The 23,580-nt window shown below is 39.4% G+C and overlaps 1 protein-coding gene across 1 annotated transcript in view; it reads right to left on the reverse strand.

Moving 5' to 3' along the window:
• Positions 1 to 22,015, reverse strand: part of pcsk2 (proprotein convertase subtilisin/kexin type 2) — a 71,932-nt gene extending 49,917 nt beyond the window's left edge. The window contains exons 1-2 of the mRNA XM_073051257.1: positions 21,667 to 22,015; positions 4,520 to 4,624 (exon numbers count right to left, since the gene is read on the reverse strand). Coding sequence (XP_072907358.1) covers positions 4,520 to 4,624; positions 21,667 to 21,852 — 291 coding nt within the window. The 5' untranslated portion in view covers positions 21,853 to 22,015. The remainder of the gene's footprint in view (positions 1 to 4,519; positions 4,625 to 21,666) is intronic.
• Positions 22,016 to 23,580: the final 1,565 nt, after the last annotated feature.

Consider the following 23,580-nt stretch of genomic DNA (forward strand, 5'->3'; position numbering starts at 1 on the left):
AACAGGCAGGCATAGCTGGGACTTATGTGAGTGTCCATGGCTACACCTTCTGTTTGAATGAAGCACAAAGAGCCAAAGGAAAAACTATAGAAAGTTCCACTAGGTGGAAGAGTATGGTGGTGGAGGGGAACTGGTTAGGTCTGGAGTCCAGAAAGAAAGAGAGGGCTTTGAGGCCTTCCTGGTGGAAGATGGAGGTGTACAGGGATTGGACAAAAATAGTAAAAGTAAGATGATGAGGGCCAGGGAACCTGAAATCATTGAAAAGATCAAGAGCGTTTAAGTGTTATGGAAGTTGTCCACCTTGTGCTGTAGATAAATATCCTCCTTGTCTATCACTTTAATGGACTTCTTGAAGGTTTGGATAAACACTTCAGCTAACCCATTCGTTGCTGGGTGGTAAAGAACTTACTTGAAATGTCTGATGCCATTTTTTTTCATGAACAGTCAGAATTGTTCTGACATGTATTGTGGTCGTTATCACTCACAATTTGTTTGGGTAAGCCATTTCTGGTGAAGATAGTCCTCAGGGTGGAGACAGTCTTTGCTGACATAGTTGACTTCATTGGTATAACCTCCAGCCACTTTGAATGAGCATCCACAGCAATCAAAAACATGGAATCCATAAGCGGCTCAAGAAAGTCAATACGTACTCTTTGCCACGGTGACGATGGACACTCCCATGGGTGTAACGGCGCCTGTGGGGTGCATTTTGAACTTCTTGGCATCCCAAACAGCTTTTGGCCAAGTCTTCAATCTGTCCATCTATTCCCGGCCACCACACGGAGCTGTGGGCAAGACTCTTCATCTTGACGGTACCCAGGTGTCCTTCAAGTAGATTTTCAGCACTATGGTGTGCAGTTGAGAGGGAACCACAACACCAGGTCCACACATCAGCATTCTTTGACATACCAACAGTTGATCTCATCTTGCTGAGAGCTCTGGAAACATCAGGTTACCATGGGCTGGCCATCCTTGCATGGTGATTTCATAGACTTTTGACAAAGTTGGGTCACTCCTTGTTTCCCGTTGTATTTCAGAATTTGTTACTGGCAACTGGTCCACCAAAGTAGTGTGGAACACTTCTGCTGGGTCACAGAATGAAGACTTTTCTACTTCAGTTGCCAATAGTGGAAGACATGACAAGCCATCAGCATTACTGTGTTGTTTTGTACCCTTGAACTCTAGAGTGGGTTCCTAGGAATAGTGCCCAATATTGTAACTGGGTAGCAGTCATCACTGGAATTCCCTTGTGATTGAAAATGGACACAAGGGGCTGATGATCTGTCACTAGTGTAAACTTATGGAACTTCATTATTCCCCATGCTAGACTAAGGGCCCCTGGGTCGATCTGTGCATAGTTGTTTTCTGTGCTCATCGGTAAACCTAAAGCAAATGCAATCAGGCATTCAGATCCATCTTTCATAGTGAGTGACAAAATGTCTCCAATATCATAAGGCATTGCATGCCAGTCTGATGGGCAGGGATGGGTTATAATGGGTGAGCAGTTCATCAGATGTCATTAGTCTCTTTGTTTCCTTGAATGCTTTTTCACATCTTTCTGACCATTCCCTTTTTGCTCCTGTCTGTAACAGTGCATTCAATGGGTGCAGCACTATAGCAATGTTTGGGAGAAACTGGTGGTAGTAGTTTACAAGGCTCAAGCATGATCTGAGTTGTGATACATTTTCCAGTTTGGTGCTTTTAGCACTGCTTCAATCTTCTCTTGTCACTTATGTAACCCGTGCTTGTCAGTGACATGTCCACAATGTGTGATTTCACTCTTAGAAAACTCACGTTTCTCTCTCATCATGTGTAGACCATATTCACTCAGCTTGGTAAGTACTTTACCAAGGTTCTGGAGGTGCTCTTCATCACTTTTGCCAGTCAAGATTCTGTCAACAAGGTAACATTGCGTTCCTGAAATATCTTGGAGCACCTGGTCCATTGCTCTTTGCCAAATTGCTGAAGCTGATGCAACACCAAAGACAAGACAATTATACTGGAACAGTCCCCTGTAAGTGCTGACTGTGAGGAATTTCCACTTGACTCCTCAGTCTCCATTTGCAGATAAGTTTGTGACAAGTCAATCTTTAAAAACTTCTCCCTGCCTGCTAAAGATGCAAAAATGTCTTCTATTCCTCGCAGGGGATACTGCACATTACGCAGCATCGGGTTGATGCTCACATTGAAATTCCCACAAATGTGAATTACTCCAGCCTTCCCTTTCTTGATCACCAGGACAATGGGCATGGCCCAATCACTTCACACAACCTTGGAGAGAATTCCAGATGCCTCCAAGCTCTGCAGTTCAGCATCCACTTTAGGATGTAGTGTGTAAGTCACTGGGTGCACTTTATGGAACCTAGGTGTTGCTGTTTCATCGTTCAGTTCTGGCTTTTGTGCCTTTGTGTTTACCAATCCCCTTCTCAAACACCTTCTCATTAGCATTAAGCAGCTCTGCTAGTCTCTGGTTAGTGCTATCTTTGCTGTTGCCTGTTGATGTCACACATAGAGCTTTGACTGAGTGCCAGTCTAGTTGGATTTTTCGCAACCATTCACATCCGAAAAGTGCTGGCTCTCCACTTTTCAATATGTAAATCTCCAGAGGTTGTGTTTGGCCTCCATACATCACCTTTACTTTCAGTTTGCCTTTGGGAGACACCTTTTCACCTGTGTAAGTCTTTAGCATCACTGAGGTCTTCTCTAATGCTATCTTGGAAAACAGTCTGTTGTAGTCAGCCTCTGGAATTATGGTGAAAACTGACCCTATACCCAGCTCCATTTTCAGTTTTACACCAGACACTTCTATTGGGATCCAGATGACTTTGTGATCTGCTTCAGTTATACTATGTAGTTCTAGACATGACAGTTCTCCTTTGTCAGACTCTATGTTGTCTGATCTTCTGATTTTATTTTACATTCGATAACTTTGTGCATTTGCCTATTTTTGAGTTTGAGACTTTTCCCTCAGTTGTGCTTTTTGTCTGCCTTGCACACTCTCTCTCTCTGTGACCTTGCGTGTGACTCTTTCTGCACACTGTTTCTTTGAACCAACAGTCATTTGCATTATGGGAGGATTTGCCACATCGATAATATCTTTGGCTTTTTGCACCATTCAGAGACATTTTGTGCATTTCATTTTCTAACCTCCTTTTCTGTAGTTCTGCCACATCCTTTTCTGCAGTCTCTAATGATACTGCAATGGTCAAGTGATTTTGGAAAATTGTAACAATGGCATCGAATTCATTGCTTGCTTGCTTTGCAGGGGTTACTAATTTGCATAAGAGACTGTACATTCTTGGGCCATTAAGCTAAGAAGTTTAGGGACTTCCTTTTGCTTCTCCATGTCGGTTACATTACAATACAGTTCCACCTCCTCAACATCTGACTTCCAGCCTTCAATAGTGCTATCAAGTTTGTCAACCTTCCCGACTGAAGCCATCGGCATGTTACTTTCACTTTAAATTCAGCACATCTTTCACTGCCACTGTCATGTTCCTTTGTCAGTATCCGTAATGGCTTTCTAATGCTGTTTAACTCTTGCTGTTTCATCCCCGTAACCGTTGGTGCAGTTCGTGATATTCTCTGACATTCAGGCTTGCACTCGTCATCAATTGTTGTGTCTGTGCACAACTACATTCCAATTAAATAAAAGCATGCATACGGTAGATGGCTTTAACGTGTACTCACATTGCAGAGAGAGAGAGAGAGAGAGAGAGAAGTAGAGAGCAACGCACATGCGTAGACAACAGCGCATATGTAGACAACAGATCAATATGTAGTGCTAAGGGGAAGGGTGTCATTGCTCTGAAAGAAATAGATCCGTATATTACATGGTCATCTTCATCATTCTCTGATTTTACTTCAGATTTCCAGTGTCTGCAGCATATTATTCAATATAGCCAGAGTACCTGGTGACGTGTGAGCCATTGCAAATGAATAACTTTCAATATGACAACCTACATCACAGATGATGCAAATGGTAGATTTCTAATGATACATCACATCTATTCAGATCAATTTATGTGTTTCTTCAATTTGCTACTATCTCTTTACTATGCATTTGACATTCTGCACAAATTCAATATACTGCATGAGAACAATTAGTTTTATCAGCTTAGATATGGTATAATCCTAGCCAGATGAATATCTTCTCTAAATTCAAGTCACACTCTAATGGCCCTTTGCAGAAAAGTCAATCTCTATTGCACAGAGGTTCTGTTCAGATGTAACAAAATGTCACTTCCATAGCTCCACATTTGTCATTGCAATGATGTGACCCAGTTAAGCCATAAATACAACGCAACTGTATTTGTAAATTTCATTTAATTTAAACCTGAATGCAATTAAAGAATAAGACTCTTCAGCTTACCAGGGTGTTTCACAAGTCACATATTTTCCTTTCTGAATTTTTGCATCAGTGAAAGATATCAAACACAGCTTTTTTCAAATTCCTGCTGATTAATTGAGTATATTGCCAAAGGGAAAGTTGCTAAAAGATGGAAAAATATTAACTTACCCTTGTGTCTCTTTCCAGATAATACTTGTGATGAAGACTGCGTCTTTTTCTGGCCTTAGGGATGCCACTATGAGTGAAGTGATAGAGTCCTTCAGCGAATGGAAGCTGTGTTAAATAAAAAATAGTCTGTTGCATTACAGTGAATATCCTGAACCATTAATAGTGTATCTTCATGGCAAATAAACCTCCACATATTCTTATTTTCACTTTAAATGATTTGTCCACTAATAGTCATGGAGCCAGTGTACAAAAAACTCAGTAATGTACAGAAAATACCAATATATTTCCACAATTCCTATTATGTTTCACATATGACAATAAAGAATATCCAGTAGATCTATTTACATGATGCAGAATAGTTAGGCTCTCTGCCTGATGAACAATTTATAAACTTGTACTCCTTTACATCACACTTCTTGCAATTTCTATCTTAATTTTATCATTCTAAACCTAAAGAACAATTAATTTTTTGAACAAATGTCCTTATACGAGGGGTGATTGATATGTTTGTGGCTTAAGGTAGAAGGAGTCAATTTCAGAAAACTTAGCACATTTATGTTTCAACATAGTCCCCTCCTACATTTACATACTTAGTCCACAGCATGGGTGATTGATAAGTTCATGGCCTAAGGCAGAAGGAGATGAGTTATTAACTTCAAACTTTCTGCATAATCACTCAAAGAATTGCCCTGCATGTGCATGAAACCAGAACTGTATAACTCATCTCCTTCTACCTTAGGCCATGAACTTATCAATCAGCCCTGCTGTGGACACTTTCTGGAGGTCAAAGATCCGTTGCTCCATGACCGCTGGACTAAGTGTGTAAATGTAGGAGGGGACTCTGTTGAAAAATAAATGTGCTAGGTTTTCTAAACTTGACTCCTCCTACCTTAGGCCACGAACTGATCAATCACCCTTAATATATCTAAATAATATTTTAAAAATGTGCATCATAATTGAAAGAGACTAGATAATTTTGGGTCAGGTTCCATACAAATTTTTGAAAGTAACCTTTCAGACTTAAATCTGATCTGTAAATCCTTCTATTCTATTAACATAACAAGTATCTGTTCTATCCCCAACTCACCATGCCTGATAGTTTAATCCCTTTCAATGCCATGGAATGGTTAAAGCAATAAAGCACCAGAACTTTAAACATAAAACAGTTTACTGTGTAATTATTAAAATAAAACAAGAGAATAGTTTTTATCTCTTAATAAATTTTTCACTTCTTTTCATGTGAAATGCTATTTCACAGATTCAGCTAATTCTGTTGAAAAATAAACAGCTTGGCATCGACTAAAATAATGTTGAAATTGTTTCTGTTTCGCCCTTAGGTTGATATGTGATCAATCCTTCTTTCCTTTCTGTTATCATATTATCTCACTCAGTGTTAGATTGATGACCTTTTGGCTAACCAAGATTTCCCCACACTTGCTGGTGTACTCATATAAACCAGGCTCTCAGTAATTTTCAATCTCGGTGAAGTTTCAATAAATCATTTATTCTCTCCCATACCAAGTATTGATTTGTTGTCATAATTTATTTCAAGTTAGTGGTTTGATTAATATAAAAAGAGAATTATTTATTCCCTTTAGTTGACCCATTTCAGTCAATTGAGTGAAATTTCTTCTTTCCCATTGCTAGCAGAAACATGCATATTTACAATGGAGGGAGACACCGCATAAATTAGCCTATTCTGACATCACCACAGTCACTTTCTCCTTCATGTAAGAGATTGATTTTATTCATTCTACTTCTCTATTGTTTCTCTAAACCTATCCTACTTTGCTATTTTGTTCTCAAACCTTTTACATTGTTCATTAAATAATTGGCCAGAAGTTTCATTGCTAAAATCAGTTTAACATAGATCCACCCTAATACGCTAATGCATTCCATAATCTTAAAACAATGGATGATCAAGTTTCTTCTAATCCAGTCCTTCATATAGTTGGTGAAATCTGTGCATCATTTAAGATAAAAACATGATTTAACTGTGGTGTAAAGAGTTGGAACTTGGAGCAGGAGTCAGACACATACTGTGATCTGCCTTCCAGAAAGTTGCCTGTGTGACTTAGCAAACCAAGATTTTGTTCATGTACTTAGGCTGTCCTAATATTTTATTTGAAAGACCAGCTCTTGTGGAGGAAACCAGCTGTACTGCTGAGAAGGGGTTCAATGAATGGCCTTTCAGCCAATTAAGTACAAGAGGTTAATTTCCCCTTTCTTAGCCTCCTGCCATGAGGCTCTGTGTATTCCCATATATCATTCTGGCAGAGGAACACAGGAACTGGAAAGAAACAGCATTTGGAAGACATATTACAGAACGTACCACTCGCTCAAGGCTATATTTGAGCTACTTAAGAAACAGTAGTTCATTAAGGAGTCCTGGAAGGGAATTTGAGCTCCACTGCAAAATAACTTTCAAATATCAGATGCAGGCATTGAAGTCCAAACCTCACTTCAGAATGTGGTTCTGAAAGCTCATTCTTCATAAGAAATGATAGTTGGTTATACTGTGTCTAGCCCGGGTGCTTCATCCTGTCTTTGCCCCTGTTTTCTTGTTGCATTGAGGTCTTGCCTTTGGCTAGAAGAGCAATTTTGACAACTCTGGATATACTTTGCCTTCCCAAAGAGGCGGTACACCACCATGATGCTTTGCAATGGTCTTTCAATTGCCAGTAGAGAGAGGAGAGAGGAGTAGACAAGATCATACAGCTGCGGCTTCTTCCAATTCCCACCACATTGTGTCCAATGCTTCTCAAGTACTGTTATCATGGGCTCCACCGCAGACTTTATGCCAGCTCCTCTGCAATGCACCTTGCTGCCTCTATGTGGCAATCTTTCTTAAAATAGGAACCTGGAGAGTTGAGTCCACATACTACAGAGTTTGGGGTTGAATTCTAGAGGCTCTCTGACAGCAGAAACCATTGCTAACCTGTATTAACAGGCAAAGTATCAAAATCAGGTTTATTATTACTGACATGTGTTTGTGAAACTGGTGGCTGCAGTACAGTGCAGGACATAAAACATTGTAATAAGTTACAATAAAATATAAATAAATAATGGAAGGGAGAAATTAGTGAGGTAGTATTCATGGGTTCATTTTTCCATTTTGAAATCTGATGGCAGAGGGAAGAAGCTGTTCCTGCAATGTTGAGTGTGCATCCTCAGGATTCTGTAGCTCCTCGCTGTTAGTAACAATGAGGAGAAGGCATGTCCCAGATGGATGGATGCTGCCTTCTTGATGCACAGCCTTTTGAAGACATCCTTCATGGTGGGGAGGCTTGTGGCCGTGATGGAGCTGGCTGAGTCTATAGCTCTCTGCAACCTTTTTTTACTGTGCACTGGAGCCTCCATACCATTAGTTCTCCAACATCCTCAAAGCATCTGATTAAATGTCTCTTAAGAATAATGATTTAAAAATGAGTTGCAGTGGAGACAAAAGCACCACCAGCCCTGACATGAAATTTTCAGTGCCTATAGAAAAATAAGGCTTTAGGACTGCAGTGCAAATTCTTTGAAATTAGTTCAATCATACAGAAAATCATGAAACTTTAAATATAGATCTTCAAGAAGGTTTCCAGTATAAAAAAACACAGTTGAAATACCATGATTTGGATTTGAAGCTTTAAGGAGAAAGACACTTTTGTTTGGTGATGCCATTGGGTTGGAAGAGAGCTTTTTAGCAAAATCTAGGATAGAGAACTAGAGAACTCTAGACACACAATCCACAGACCAGTTTAATAGCAGCAAACTTCTCAAATTTGCTTGGGTAGCTTACAGCCCAATGGCATGAACACCGAATTTTGCTCTCCAGTGTTTTCTTCAACACATTGTTCCATCTGTCCATCATCCCCTCCCTATCTGGTTCTACCTGTCACCTACAAGCCTCAATCCCACCCCATCATACAGCTATAGCTTGGCTATCTTTTCTCTTCCTCAATCTAGGGTCTTGACCCAAAATGTTAACTAAACCATTTGCCTCCACAGATGTTACTTGATCCTAAGATCTTCAAGAGCTTAGATTTTCATCACTAGCATCAGTAAACCTGAAGTTGTGGCTTTTAATGGGTGTCAAATGCATCCGAGCATCCACAATCAGTGAAATCCCACAGGCAAAGGCTTTAACCTAAGGATCTGTTGGCTCTCTCATTGTTGTGATGTGACCAATATTTATCCCTCACTCAGATCACTGTATCCGATCACTATTTATGGGAATAATCTACCAAATATATAGATTGATCACAAAACCTTTAGGAGATATCTTACCTTCAGTGGTTCCTAACTGGCTGTACTTTGCTGTGTCCTAAAGAGGAGTTGAAATATGCAATAGAAATGCAAATTTTTCCTTCCCTGTTTAATTTTCTTTTTTCTTCATGCAAGTCTATTAAAAGACTACAGTTCAGAAACACTATTTGCTTGTGGTTACTGTTTGCATGATGATTCTTTTTCATTGCTCATTGGGTATTCAACCATCTTTTTTATGGATTATTTTATTCTTTACTTCAGTGGTTGGTAAGTTGATGGAGAAGATCCTGAGAGGCAGGATTTATGAACATTTGGAGAGGCATAATATGATTAGGAATAGTCAGCATAGCTTTGTCAAAGGCAGGTCGTGCCTGACAAGCCTGAGTGAATTTTTTGAGGATGTGACTGAACTCATTGGTGAAGGTAGAGCAGTAGATGTAGTGTATAAGGATTTCAGTAAGGCATTTGACAAGGTACCCCATGCAAGGCTTATTGAGAAAGAAAGGAGGCTTGGGATCCAAGGGGACATTGCTTTGTGGATCCAAAACTGGCTTGCCCACAGAAGGCAAAGAGTGCTTGTAGATCGGTCATATTCTGCATGGAGGTCAGTCACCAGTGGTGTGCCTCAGGGATCTGTTCTGGGACCCTTTTTCTTTGTGATATTTATAAATGACCTGGATGTGGAAATGGAGAGATGGGTTAGTAAACATTCTGAAGACGCAAAGGTTGGGGGTGTTGTGGATACTGTTGTGGAGGGCTGTCAGAGGTTACAGCGGGACATCAATAGGATGCAAAACTGGGCTGAGAAGTGTTAGATAGTGTTCAACCCAGATAAGTCTGAGGTGGTTCATTTTGGTAGGTCAATTATGATGGCAGAATATAGCATTAATGGTAAGACTCTTGGCAGTGTGGAGGATCAGAGGGATCTTGGGGTCCGAGTCCATAGGACACTCAAGGCTGCTTCGCAGGTTGACTCTGTGGTTAAGAAAGCATATAGTACATTGGCCTTAATCAATCATGGGATTGAGTTTAGGAGCCGAGAGGTAATGTTGCAGCTATATAGGACCCTGGTCAGACCCCACTTTCAGTACTGTTCAGTTCTGGTCGCCTCACTACAGGAAGGATGTGGAAACCATAGAAAGGGTGCAGAGGAGATTTACAAGGATGTTGCCTGGATTGGAGAGCATGCCTTATGAGAATAGGTTGAGTGAACTCGGCCTTTTCTCCTTGGAGCAACGGAGGATGAGAGGTGACCTGGTAGAGGTATATAAGATGATGAGAGGCATTGAATATGTGGATAGTCAGAGGCTTTTCCCCAGGGCTGAAATGGCTAACACAATAGGACACAGTTTTAAGGTGCTTGGAAGTAGGTGCAGAGGAGATGTCAGGGGTAAGTTTTTTACACAGAGTGGTGAGTGCGTGGAATGGGCAGTTGGCAACAGTGGTAGAGGTGGATACGATAGGGTATTTTAAGAGACTCCTGGACAGGTACATGGAGCTCTGAAAAACAGAGGGCTGTGGGTAACTCTAGGTAATTTCTAGGGTAAGGACACATTTGGCACAGCTTGGTGGGCAAAAGGGCCTGTATTGTGCTGTAGGTTTTCTATGTTTCTATGTTTAATTATTTTAATGGGCATGATGTAGTTTTTATTCTCTGCACATTGGGTGTTAGACAGTCTTCATATTTTCCATATATATGGGGTTTGTTGTTGGGTTTCTTTGTTTCGTGGCTGCCTGTCAGGAGACTCATTTCAAGGCTGTATAATGTATACATACTTTGATAATAAATGCACTTTGAACTTCTGAACTTTGATTTGGAAACATGGATGAAACTATTAAAATCCATCAATTGTCACAAACTAACTCAGCCCTCCCAAAATGCCTTCGGTGGTCAGCATGCACAGAGATTAGAAATGAACAACAAGCCTCAGTCTATGAAACAGAGCAGTAAGTTAGTGAATGAGCTGAAATTTATATAGACATGGCAAATGAAGGTTGACTGGGAAAGAACTGGGAGACATATATCGGGATAAGATTGATGTCAACTGACAAACTCAAGCAACATTCTCATTAGGTACACTGTTGTAGTTTCTGAGGCCCTGAAAAGCGCAGTTGGTACTGGACTCCCTCTTGCATTTCATTAGCAACACCATCTGACTCAACCTGTTTCCCTCCACAGAGCAAAGCACACAGCATCAGTCAATAAAGGTATATTATACCTGTGACACTGCTGAACTGCAGTGACACATGATTATGTGAGAAGTCCATTGGCTCACAAGTACTTCTTGTAGCGCTTCTCAATTTCTAAGAACATTACTCCAGAGCTCACTACCAAACTTCCAAGGATTGCATTCCGTGATGTGACTTAATTAGGCAGAAGTTTAGCTGGAGCAAGTCTCAACATTAGTGTGGAATTTCATGGCCAGAATGCTCAAATTAGGCAGGAGCAAGATGCAGAACTTGCCAAAACTCAAGATGGACTACAGCCTGATGGGCATACAAATCATATATCAGTATGTCTTTCCTGTGACAGAAAAATTACACTTTATCATTTCATTCCTCATTTTGAAAGCCTAACAGGTTGAAGGTTGGGTGCCAGCTTGAAGGATTAAGCCCTGGAATTATTGCAGCAGTATTTCTAGTATCCAACATGTACTCTTAATTTGCACAAATCCAAGATTTTGCTGAGTGATTAAATTCAGCCAGTGTTAACTGTAGATTTGGCCTGATTACAGTGCTCAGCTGATAAAATAGATTATGAGCTGAGGCATAAATGCTCATCTCACTGTAAGTGGGATCAGTTCCTTTCATAAGATTGCAATGTGTAGTGACTGGGAAACCAAGTGCCAATGATCTTGGGCATTTGCTACTTGAACTCAATTTTCTGCAGTGCCCTAACCTCTTCCTGGTTTCTGATCACATATAATGAAGTAGATTTGGGGCTGCTTGGTGCTTTGAAGTATTCCCTAGATTTTAACTGATGTTATCTATTGTTGCATCATTCACACAAGACAATGAAGGTATGTGATAAGATTTACAAAACCTCAACAAATCTTAAATACCTTCACAGCATTTTTGCATTCATAAGTTATTTTACAATTCTGACTCATCTTATTGATATGTATGTAATTGATTTTTCACTACTAGTTTCTAAAATACATTTCTCAATTTAGTAAATTAAATGCCAGTTCCTTTTATAGCATAGAAAAGTGGACTAAAAAGCATGATGCAGCAAGGCATTCCTGGGAGTTGGGAAAAAAATTAATGGTGCTTCATTGACCAAGATTGCCATTTAATCAAATTTAAATTTTCAGGTATCAAGTAATTCACACCAAATAATTTCTAAATAAGTAAATCATGTAAATTAGTGTGATAGATTCTCAGTCTAAGACATATCACTGAGTACATCGTGTGCTGTCTACGTCATATATAACATTTTTACAAGATCATTTGGATTTTAAATTAGGCTATTGGAAAGCATTGAAAGTATTTGAATACATTTTGATCCTTGAAATAGAGATGTTCATTGTCATCAAGAATACTCACATCAGAACTATTTCTTGTAACTTGTAACTGATCATTGTAGCTTTTGGTAGGGTTACAAAGAACAGGGGAATCTCTTCTGACCTTACAAAACCAATTCTAACCATAACCAATTCATCCTTTCTGCTTTCCCATCCTTCTCACCCCCATTCCTTTAAATAAATAATCAGCCAGTATTAATGAGGTCTTACTAATAAGAATCATACTTCCATTAACTTGATGCTTAAAGCTAATAACAGTTTTGAATAAAACATCTAAATCTGAGTAAAATAAACTGAAGGGATACAATTGACAGATCTACAGAGAACAGAATTATTAATAAACAAACACTCAATACAATATAAGTATATATTCTAAGATTTATTTAGTATAATGGCAAACCAGTACACAGCCTTGAAGTAGTTATGCTAATCCTGGCCAACAAATGAAGGACGAGGTGGTAATGATCAAGAAAAAAAATGGTTTACACAAAGGCAAAATACAGGGAATAAAAACACTCATAAAAACACAAAATCCCGTGGTACAAAAAGTGGATCCAAAATAAAACATATAACAGCAATCAGAAATGTCAGAAGAAATTATTAAACAGGAAAATGAGTGGTAGAGACACTGAAGACCATTAGAAAGGAATCTAGAGTGGGTGGTTAAAAAAAGAACACTGTTAAAATGTACCGTTTTTCCACTATTGCAATGGTGAAAGAGACAATATACTAATACTGCAAGAAAATATAAAATGTTAAGTGAAGGGTTTAAAATAAAAATATAATTGTGAAAACTAATAGGATTTAGTTAGAAAATTTTCCAGGATCTGATAGTTATCATTGGATGGTTAGTAAAGAAAATGTGTGAGGAAAATGCAGGTGATTTAATTGGCAGTTTTTAAAATTTCTGGGTTCAGGCACTATACTTTTTTGATTCAACAACTACAAACATGAATCCACTATTTAAGATGCCTGGTAATGAAGGACCTGACAATTTATCACCAAATGTAGGCAGGTTCTTGAAATCTTTAATCTGAGACAAAGTCATTGAGTGGATTATTAAATATCTATCCATCCTCTGATGCCTCTTCCTACAGCTACAATCAACTTGTTTTCTCTCTTCAGATGAAAGTTCTTAGACCTGAAATGTTAAATGTTTCCACAGATACTACCTGCCCTGCTGTGGATTTCCAGCATTTTCCATTTCTACGATAGGATTGAGAACATTTAAAGGAAGGCAGATGTGTTAGAGAGTGATAACACTAAAGCAGATGGAGTTAATATAGACAAATGCTAAGACAAGAAAAGTTTTGAAATGTTGGTAGAAAGAATAAGACTCACAAAAAAAAACAGAACATTAAGAAACAAGTACATTGTATGAAAAATAATCCTGAAGCTGGCTAATGAGATTTTTATCTTCAAGGATTTAGAATTCCAAGAAACTGCTTCTTTAGCCAAAGGGTGGTGAATTTGTGGAATTTGTTGGTACATGCAGCTGTGGAGGTCAGGTTGTTGGGTGTATTTAAGGCATAAGCTCTTGATAGGTTCTTGATTGGACATGGCATCAAAGGGTATGGGGAGAAGGCTGGGATCTGGGGTTGAGAAGGAGAAAAAAAAGGATCAGCCATGATTGAATGGTGGAGCTCACTCGATGAGCCAGATGGCCTAATTCTGCTCCTATGTCTTATGGTCTTGTGCATCAAATTTTACAGAGCTTTGACTAGAGCCCATTTGAAGAATCTATATTCAGTGTTGAATATCGAATCCCAGGAGAAATATTCTGATCTTGGAAGGGGACAGCAGAAATTCATCTGTATGGTTGTAGGACCTAGAGTGTAATATTGTATAGCTGTTTTCCTTTGGCTTTGGAAGACCTCAGTGATCTAACTGAGTTGTTATAACGATGGAGTAATTTGACAATACTGATGTAGGGAAATAATGTTTTTCATTGGTGAAGGAATCCTGAAAGGAGAGCAAAATCTTAAAGTGAGATTTAGATCTTTTGGGATTAAAAACAGAAAACACAATTTTGCACAAATTGTAATGTAAATCTTGCCCAAAAGATTGGATGTGCTGGATAAGATGAAATATTAAAGACAATGATGGATTTTTTTAATGGTTGAGTGATAATAAGGCAAAGCTGGTGAACTACAGTTTGATTCTACTGAGTGCCATAACTCTCATGGGAGGATGAATGGCTTAATCCTGATCCCATGTACAAATGTAGATTATATCTAAACTTGACATTGTAAGTTAAATTGTATTGAAAATTCTTTAAAATATTTGCATATTTGCTTTGTGTTCAAAGTCAAATTAAATTTATTATCAAAGTACATATATATCACCATATACTACCCTGAGATTCATTTTGTGGGCATTCACAGTAAATGCAAAGAAACACAAAAAAGTCTACTGTATGATTAACTAAACACAAAGACAAGCTGGGGGAACTCAGGTCAGGCAGCATCTATGGAAATGATTAAATAGTTGATGATTCAGGCTGAGTGCTTTCTTCAAGAATGGAAAGGAAGGGGGAAGACACCAAAATAAAAAGATGGGGGGGGGGGAAGGAGAACTAGCAGCAAGGTGATTGGTGAAGCCAGGAGGGTAGGAAAAGTAAAGGGCTGGAAAAAAAGGTATCAGGAAGAGGAGAATGGACCATGGGGAACTGATAGGCAGGTGAGGAAAAGAGGTAAGAGGCCAGAGTGGCGAATAGAAGAAGAGGGAAAGGGGAGGGAAAAAAATTAAAGGAAGGAAAAATCGATGTTCATGCCAACAGGTAGGAGACTCCCTAGATGGAATATGATGTTTTACTCCTCCACCTTGTGAGTGGCCTCCTCATGGCAAAAGAGGCCATGGACCGACATGTTGGAACGTGAAAGGAGATGGGAATTAAAATGGTTGGCCACAGGGAAATTCTGCTTTCAGCGGATGGAGTGAAGGTGCTCGTCAAGGCACTTCCCCTATTTACAGTCTCACCAATGTAGAGGAGGCTGCTTCAGAAGCACAGGATATAATAGACAACCCAATGAACTACAAAAAGAAAAAGCAAACAATAAATAAATAAATAATATTGAGTATAAAATCACGACTTTGTTTAGATGGTTCAAAACAAGTTTCTTAAAAGAAAATGACAAGCTGCAGATTGCAATGATAGTACTTCAGAAGTACATGTAGAAGGTTTCTGAGCTGTCCATAAAACATCACCATGTATCGCTAGCACCACCTTAACTTTTTTGTCTGCATGATCAAATACATTTTCTCAGGTTGCCTTTCAGAAGCATCTATAAGCAATTCAGTAACAAAATGATGGGAGGGGATAAAATCATTTAACATGCACAAATTGCTTCTCTCTTTTCTATCTTGCTACCCTGAAATGTTGATTGTATTTCTAGATGCTAACTATCCTGTTGGAATTCTCCCGACATTTTCTGTGTTTAATTTTGGAAATCCAATATCTGCAAATCTTTGCTCCAAATGCTAATATCATGGTCTGCTTTTTAATTGTACAATATTGAATATATAATCAGCTGCAATTATATGTTTTGTTTACAACTCTTACATAGCAATTCAGAAGATTTGGTTAGAGTGCTGTGTCCCTAATGACCCAACATGAAGTAAGGGCTTTGATTTCAAGGTCTTAAGCAAACAGATTGTGCTCACTACTGATTTGAAAACTGCTGCCCACAGAGATTCAGCAGTCTCCCAAGCATTGATTCCTCACATTCTGGCATCACACTGAATCTACGGGTATTTGTCTGTGGTCATTAAATGGGCTCACTAAGCCAAACTAGCTGAAGAATGTCACAAACAACATATTAGCAATTAAAATACAGGAATTGTTAAATTACATTTTGAGGGAGTAAAGTGTTATTTTCAGGGCCAGAGAGGATGTTGAACAGTAATTATGACTTGGAACATAGTTAAGAGCCAATCTCCAGTTTAATAGTATTCTATGATTTTTACAGCAGAGAAAAGCAGGATACTGATTGTTAAATCACTGACTCCATGGTCATTATATCTGAAAAGTCCTTTACACTGTAGCCCATGAAGGAGCAAACCACCAGTGACAGCACCTTCCAGGCTTTTTATGTGAAAGAGTGTGTTATTTCCAATATTACAGAAAAATAACTGCAAAGACTGACTGCTTCCCATTATTATAGCAGCATATTCTGGTTCATTAGTTTGTTTGTTCTCTAAACAGACACTGGCTGGCCAGATAAATAATTCAGATAAATAATTGCTGAATATTGTGCATCTGTGGGGCAGTTTTCATACTTCTAACATTGTACATGTGCAGAAAAGAACATCATTTCAATATCAAGGTCAATAATATGACTGATAACTATAATATAAGCCAGCAATTGTGGAATACATTTCAAAACAGGAATGACCAACAGAAATGAATCATTCAGTCGGTCACAGTGGTGTTATGAGAAAAATTTTAAAGTAAAGCAAAACATTTAGACCCTGGTCTTTCTTTTGTGGATCAAGAAACATCAACTCAAAACTAGCTGCTGATAGCTTTTTTAAAACATAGTGGTTTAGCAACTCTGCTGGAACATGCCATTTTTATGATATATTTATATATTCCAATGAACAAAGATAAAGCATTAAAGAATAAATTGCAATCCAATTAGTCTCTTTGAAGTACAAAAGCCATGTCAATACAAGTTGGCTATATATAATTCTCCCTTTAAAGATTATTTTTCATCATGAACCTGCTTTTTTAAAAATTGTAATCAAATTTGGAAATCCACAAAGTAACACATAAAATATATATGCCCTTCCATGCTGAAGTTTTTAATAAATGTGTAAAATATATCTAGACAATATACAAAGCATTAATTTTATTACAAAAAGTTGCAACATTGTTATCATATTACATACTTCTAATTAGAACTGTTTATTCAGATATATAGATTTTTCTGCTAGCTAAATTATTTCATGTGTTTTATGCCTGAACTCTTTCGATGACTTTTGAGGGTTGGTATTTTACATTTCTTCACTTTTTTTTGACAGTTTTCACAATTTGTTTTTTTTTCAATGTGTTTGGTGGTGGTGGTGGTGGGGGGGGGGGGTTGTTGATGCCTTTCTTTGAACAGTTCTATTGTTTTTTTGTTACATAGCTATCTGTGGAAAGAGGAATCCCAGATTGAATACTGCATACATTCTTTGAAAATAAATGCACTTTGAGCCTTTTACATGGGTGTTCTCGAATTACACCTTCCAAAATTCACAGTAGTGTGGGGGTTAGCATGACGCTATTACAGTTCAGGGTGTTCTGGAGTTTGGAGTTCTATTCTGGCCCCGTATATTTTCCCCGTGAACATGTGGGTTTCCTCTGGGTGCTCTCATTTCCTCCCACAGTCTAAAGACCTACAGGTTAGGAGATTAATCAGTCATTATAAATTGTCCTGTGATTAGGCTAATACTAAATAGGTGTGCTGCTGGGTGGTGCAGCTCATGGGGCTGTTCCATGTTGCATTTCTAAATAAATAAATTCTAAATAAAATGATCACATGAAACAGTTCTGCCAATTGGGAGCTTTTTTTTTATCAGAGCCTGGCTACTCTTGATGTGGTTACTGAGCATTAAAGCTCATTGCGTAATCTAGGCACTGTATATCACAGTAGATTGGAGTGAGTTTAGACTTGATCATCATTTTATAGAAATGTTGGGATTCAATGAAAATAGAAATTATTCAGTAAGAAAATAAAACATATTGATTTGCATAGAGCTAAGCAAGAATAATGCAATTCCATTTATAAGTAGCACTTTGGTTTGTTCATTTTATTTGGTTACCTAAGTAGGTATTTTCATATATTGATACTTAGCTGTGGCTCAGTTGGCTGGACAGTTAGTGCTGCAGCTGCACAGATTCAGCAGCCCAGGTTCAATTGTAATTATGGATGCCAGCTATTTTGGGTTCTCACGTTCCTAGTCTAATTGTATGACTATCCGTAGACACTCCAGTTTCCTCCCACATCCCGAAGTTATGCTTGCTGACGAGTTAATTGGCCATTATAAATTATCCCAGATATAGGTGGTAGAATTATGGGTCAATTGATGGGCTTGTGAGAGACAATAGATTATAACAAATGGAGGAATGGAATTGATAGGATTGCTTTGAGAGCTGGTAGAGACTACAGAGGATTAATTGTCTCCCATGTCTTAAATATTTCATTTTACACCTACTATATTAACATTGTTTTAAGATCATTGCATTTTTAACAAAAGTTTAAAAAATAATTATTTTGGCTTATATTCAATAATTTGTGGCCCACAAACCAGAATAGTTTTTATCAGAAAGTGATTTAGGGTGAGGTTAGCAGACAATAGTCAGCTTGTTGCCATTTATGTGCCATACTTACCGACTCCAACCCGTTTGAGAATTTGTGTTACCATACAGTGAAATAAATAATATCCGATGCAAAGTCCATTTCATGAAGGCTGCGTTAACTCAACAACTAAACCACCGGAAACGCAAATAAGAATTAACAGTTATGTTATCGCATGCTGAAATATCGCTGAATTTAAACTGTAGCATTACATCCAAACTCACGATGATCACTAACAAAAATACAACTCAGAAGTGTAACTTGGATCTCAAAATATTTGAGATACCAGAGTCAGATTTTACGGGATACATAACTTTTCTGTTTCTCCACTTAAAGTGGAAACATTCTAAAAACTTCCGAGAAATAGAGAAAAAAAACTTTTTATTGATTTTGATTTGGAATTACAATTTTTAAATGCACATGGTATGTCCTGACATCTGATTGATTATAGAATTCTTTCAAGAATTATTCAATTCCAATCAATATATAGAACAAAATAAAGAATGGCAATTCACGTGATCCTAAGTTAAAAAAAAACAGAATTACATATAATCCGCAGCACAAAAGTAGGACGTTCAAACCAACAGGTTTGTGTTAGTATAGTGTTTCCATAGGACACTTCTCCCACTGTAACAAAATCACTTCCCTTTCATTCTTACGTTCTTATCTAATTTAGTCGGGAATTAATGTATACCACATGCATTGATTATTCCTTATGGCATAGAATTTCACGTTCTTACCTTTTTTTCCTACGAAAATGTCAGCGAAGCGCATATACATTGGACAGTCACTTATCCTTGATCACTCATGTCTTAGCCCTACACTACAGTATCCAGTGTAAAGCCAGTTGCTCTCTCCTTATTTCACTGAAACGAATGAAAGGGGGATGCATTGATGGCATTAAAAGGAAAAAAAAAACACTATTCAGCGTTGAAATAAATTTCAGCCCCTAAGATGACTTTCTTCCTCCATGATTTTAACTGTTCCTAGTATCCGGCTGTGTGAAAAGGTACCCTCCTACTACAACAGCCACAAATGGCAAAAGGTGTTGCCAGACAGTCGAGCTTTGAGTTCCCACAGAAATACCCTACCCTTGAGAAGTTCTCATGAGCTGTTCGGTTAAATACCACTCCCAAAAGAACACAAATGTAGAGAAGCCTTAAATAAAGTGTGGACAAAAGACAGAAGTTAATGTTTCAATAACATTGAGAACATGTCACTTAAAAACATGAGTAGAACTTTTATTTTAAAGTGTTATTGAAAAGCAAACTTAGGTACAGAAGTCAGGAAGTATTCAGATGCGGCTTAAGTTTACAAAACGGGAGTCGACTCTGATGGTTACTGTAACGTTATCAAATGCCGGTAATGACATCGACTACATGATAAAGAAATCTGCACCAATATGGCAATGAGGTGATTATAGACAGTGCAGTGTAACATTTCACATCAGAAACTGGGGCTAGATGTAAATCTACCACCACCACTCGCATTGCAAGCCCCAGGTCCAGGAGATTGACTTTGAAACTGGTCACGTCCCGACCTGTCTTTACTTACAGGCATCTCTTCTGCTCGGACTGGAATGCCAAGCCGAGGAAGACAGAAAATCAACGGCAAAGTAAGAGAGATGGACATCCTGCAAAGTAACCTTTTGCTGACAAATGGCATGTTTTTATCAGCAGTGGAAAGATGTACACACTACAGAATGCAAGTTTCATCTGCCGGGGCTGTAGAAAACCAGGGATTACAAGTTCAGCACCATGGAGAACGCAAAATGAGACCAAATACACTGCCAGATCAAGACTCTGAAACAGACTATTTCCCAACACAACCCTACGCTTGAGAGTTGATGCAACACACCCCCTTCCTCCAACACGGATTCAGTAGCCCTTGCTAGAGTATGTTGACGCTGGATACATTGTCGGAGCTGTATTGGCAGTGAGCAATACACGCCAACGGCAATCGGCTTTTCGGCTAAAAAAAAAATGACGGGTGCTCAATTCAGTACGACCCTGGCGAATATCTATGGCAGCGGAGTCACACTGCGGCGTCGGCTTTGCGGTAGTCAACCCGCTAAAATATTTAACTGCCCTGCATTGTGAATTATTTCTCATACTTTTATTTTTATGTCACATTGCTGTTTCACAGCATCAAAGAAAGAGCAGCTGCTTGGTGATGGGGTGGGGGCGGTGGAGTGGGCGGAGGTGGTGCTTGCTGCTGTAGCATTGATCAAAGCAACCCCCGGCCATGACCCGTATCAGCTGGTTTGAAAATCCGCCACAAGATCACGTCTCACATGGTTCATTTTATACAGATGCTCCGAGTGTTCCTAATAGCTTTTGTTATTATCTCGCGTATGTGAATCTGGGCTCACTTCACAAAATCATATATGGGCCGTGATAAACGGGTGAGCGCGTTTGATTGTTCACAGTAAATCTGATGGGGACCCAACGTAAAGAACTGTCACAGCATCGATTAGTAAACCTGGAAGGATATTTAACCACTGACAGTTTGCTGGTAAATTAATGAGCAAGGAACGCCAGTGTAAGTCAGCACCGTGTGGTTTTTTTTTTGGATGGGGGTGTGGGGGTGTGCACTTATCGAGACACTGAAAGCCTGACACCTAGGGAATACTGATGGGTTTCACTCATGTTGAGTGATAGTCAATGCGTGAGCTCTTTTGCAGTTCGTCTTGAAATGCCGAGCCGATCGTCGAGAAGCCGTTTGGGAAGCTATGATATAAAACTTTCTTCAGCCGCCAATACCGGGTTCGCTTTAGAATAAGAATTGACCGAAAGGCTGTGACTTTGGCACCGCCGGCTCTGCCCGAGCACCTCAAGCAGCGTGGGATCGAGTTCGGGTCGGAAATAATCCCTGTACCTCTCTCCTAATTAGCAAAACGATTAACGGTTTTGTTTTGGGTTTAAAATAGAACGAGCAGACAAAATACCATCGGATAAATGAGCCAGGGGAACAGCTACATCTAACAAGACGCACGTTGTGCATTTTATTGACAGTAGAGCTCTGATCCTACCTTTCTCACAGCAGTAAAGCCGGTATCTGCAGCAACTCGCCGGGCTATATCGTCTCCGCCTCGGTGCAACTCAACCAAGAAGTGGTTGGTGTAAAGCTTTGGGTGGATCGCCGACGTTGCAAATATAATCGCACTGAGCAAAATAAGGACAAACGTGACCCCATCCTTGGCATGTTCCCGCTGCATCTCTTCCGTGCAAAAAGCAGTGGGCTGTTAGCGCAACGAAGGAAGCAAGGAATGAAACACAAACGTTAGCCAAGCCGCTGACTACACTTTATTGATTTCGCTTGACCGAGTATCCGGGCGGAGTACGGAGCTATGTAGTTCAGGAGACTGCCTAACCCTTCTGTGTGTGGTGGTTAAAAGGAGCCCGCATTTTTACCGGTTGATCTATAATTCATGAAGAAATCGCCGAGCTTTCTCACTGGATCACGTCGCAGCCGCGTCAAAGCGATTAAACATTCAGAATATTACCCAGCAACTCAAAGCGAGGGGGAGGTGGGACTACAGGGAGGTAATAATCATGAACGGATTTCAGGGAGGGAAAAAATTGCATGGTTTATATTGTTCCACAACACGGTTAAATAGTTGTCCAAAAAGATCATGTTAGATATTACTGGGCATCATAATGGCTCGAAGCCCTTGCAGCCCATTTGGGGGGATGGGGGGTGTACCCAAACCGCAAACTTCTCGTTTCATCGGGTTGCTGGGATGGAGGGCGGTCTGCCCTTCCTATAGGTCTGTGGCTTCTGAGGTGACGGCAGAATATTTTGGGGAATCTGCAGACTCTGTCACAGGTAGACGGCCATGCCTGCCAGGTGGGTGGGTGGGTGGATGGGAGGTTGGGTGGGTGGATGGGTATTGATGACGTTTGATGATGAAACTTCGGAGAAGCCTCGTGAAGAAGTTTGCTTTCTGTTCTCCACTTAGCCTCTTGCCGTCAGAGAGCCCGAGGTGCTGAGTGACAGACTGGGAGCTTGGTGCTGGGGCTGCAGATGACATTGCCTATTCGCAGGAGCTGTTTGAGCTTGACTAGGACCTTGATCCTAAGTATTAGAACCCCGGAGAGCATTCTGATACTGGTTTGCCCATTTTGCCAGTGAATTTGGAAGAACCAGTGTAGGCTGTGTCAGTGTTACCTCTCTTGAGCAATGAGGTGCCTGTTGTAGGGCGTTTCTGAAGCAGAAAGTGTTCGCTGTCACTTGATGGCATCGTCCACATGGTATTGCGCTTTCTGCTTTGGCCCCCAGACACACTCCTCAGCATTGAGAATTTTCACTACTAATGTTCAATCCTTTTATATTTTTGTAGAGGTTCAATTTTATTATCAACTCTATTTTAACATATAATGTAATGATAAATATTTTATTTGTTCTTGGGCAGGGCGACACAAGATCTGGTAACATTACTTAGCACTGGAGTCACTGAATTTTTTTTAAATTTCAGGTTGGAATGCGGGACAACAGTGTATGTCTGGGCATTTTAAATTAAAAATATAATTACAACCTTGACATGATAAAGAATTGTTGTATCAGACACCATTACAGCTAGGATCACCTGAAGGCCAGCCATTCATGGTTCAAAATTCTAAGTAATTTTATTATCAAAGTATGTAGTATATGCCACCATATACCTCCTTGAGATTCATTTTCTTGCAGACATTCACAGTAGAACGGGCAACTACTATAGCATTCCCACAATAACATGTCTATCCATTGCCTCTTCTAATGTCACTTTGAGGCCAGATGCAGACTAGAGGGGTGGCACCTCATATACCACCTTGCTAGTCTCCAAACTTTCTCTAACTTCCAGTAACCCCTACCCTGCCCCCCTTTGTTTTCCCTTTTACCACTAGCACTATCATTCCTTCTCTGTCCTCTCCCCTACCCTCTTGATCTGCCCATCACCCACACA

Source organism: Hemitrygon akajei, chromosome 7 (assembly GCF_048418815.1).
Source record: "Hemitrygon akajei chromosome 7, sHemAka1.3, whole genome shotgun sequence".
In the NCBI taxonomy this organism is placed as follows: Eukaryota; Metazoa; Chordata; class Chondrichthyes; order Myliobatiformes; family Dasyatidae; genus Hemitrygon; species Hemitrygon akajei.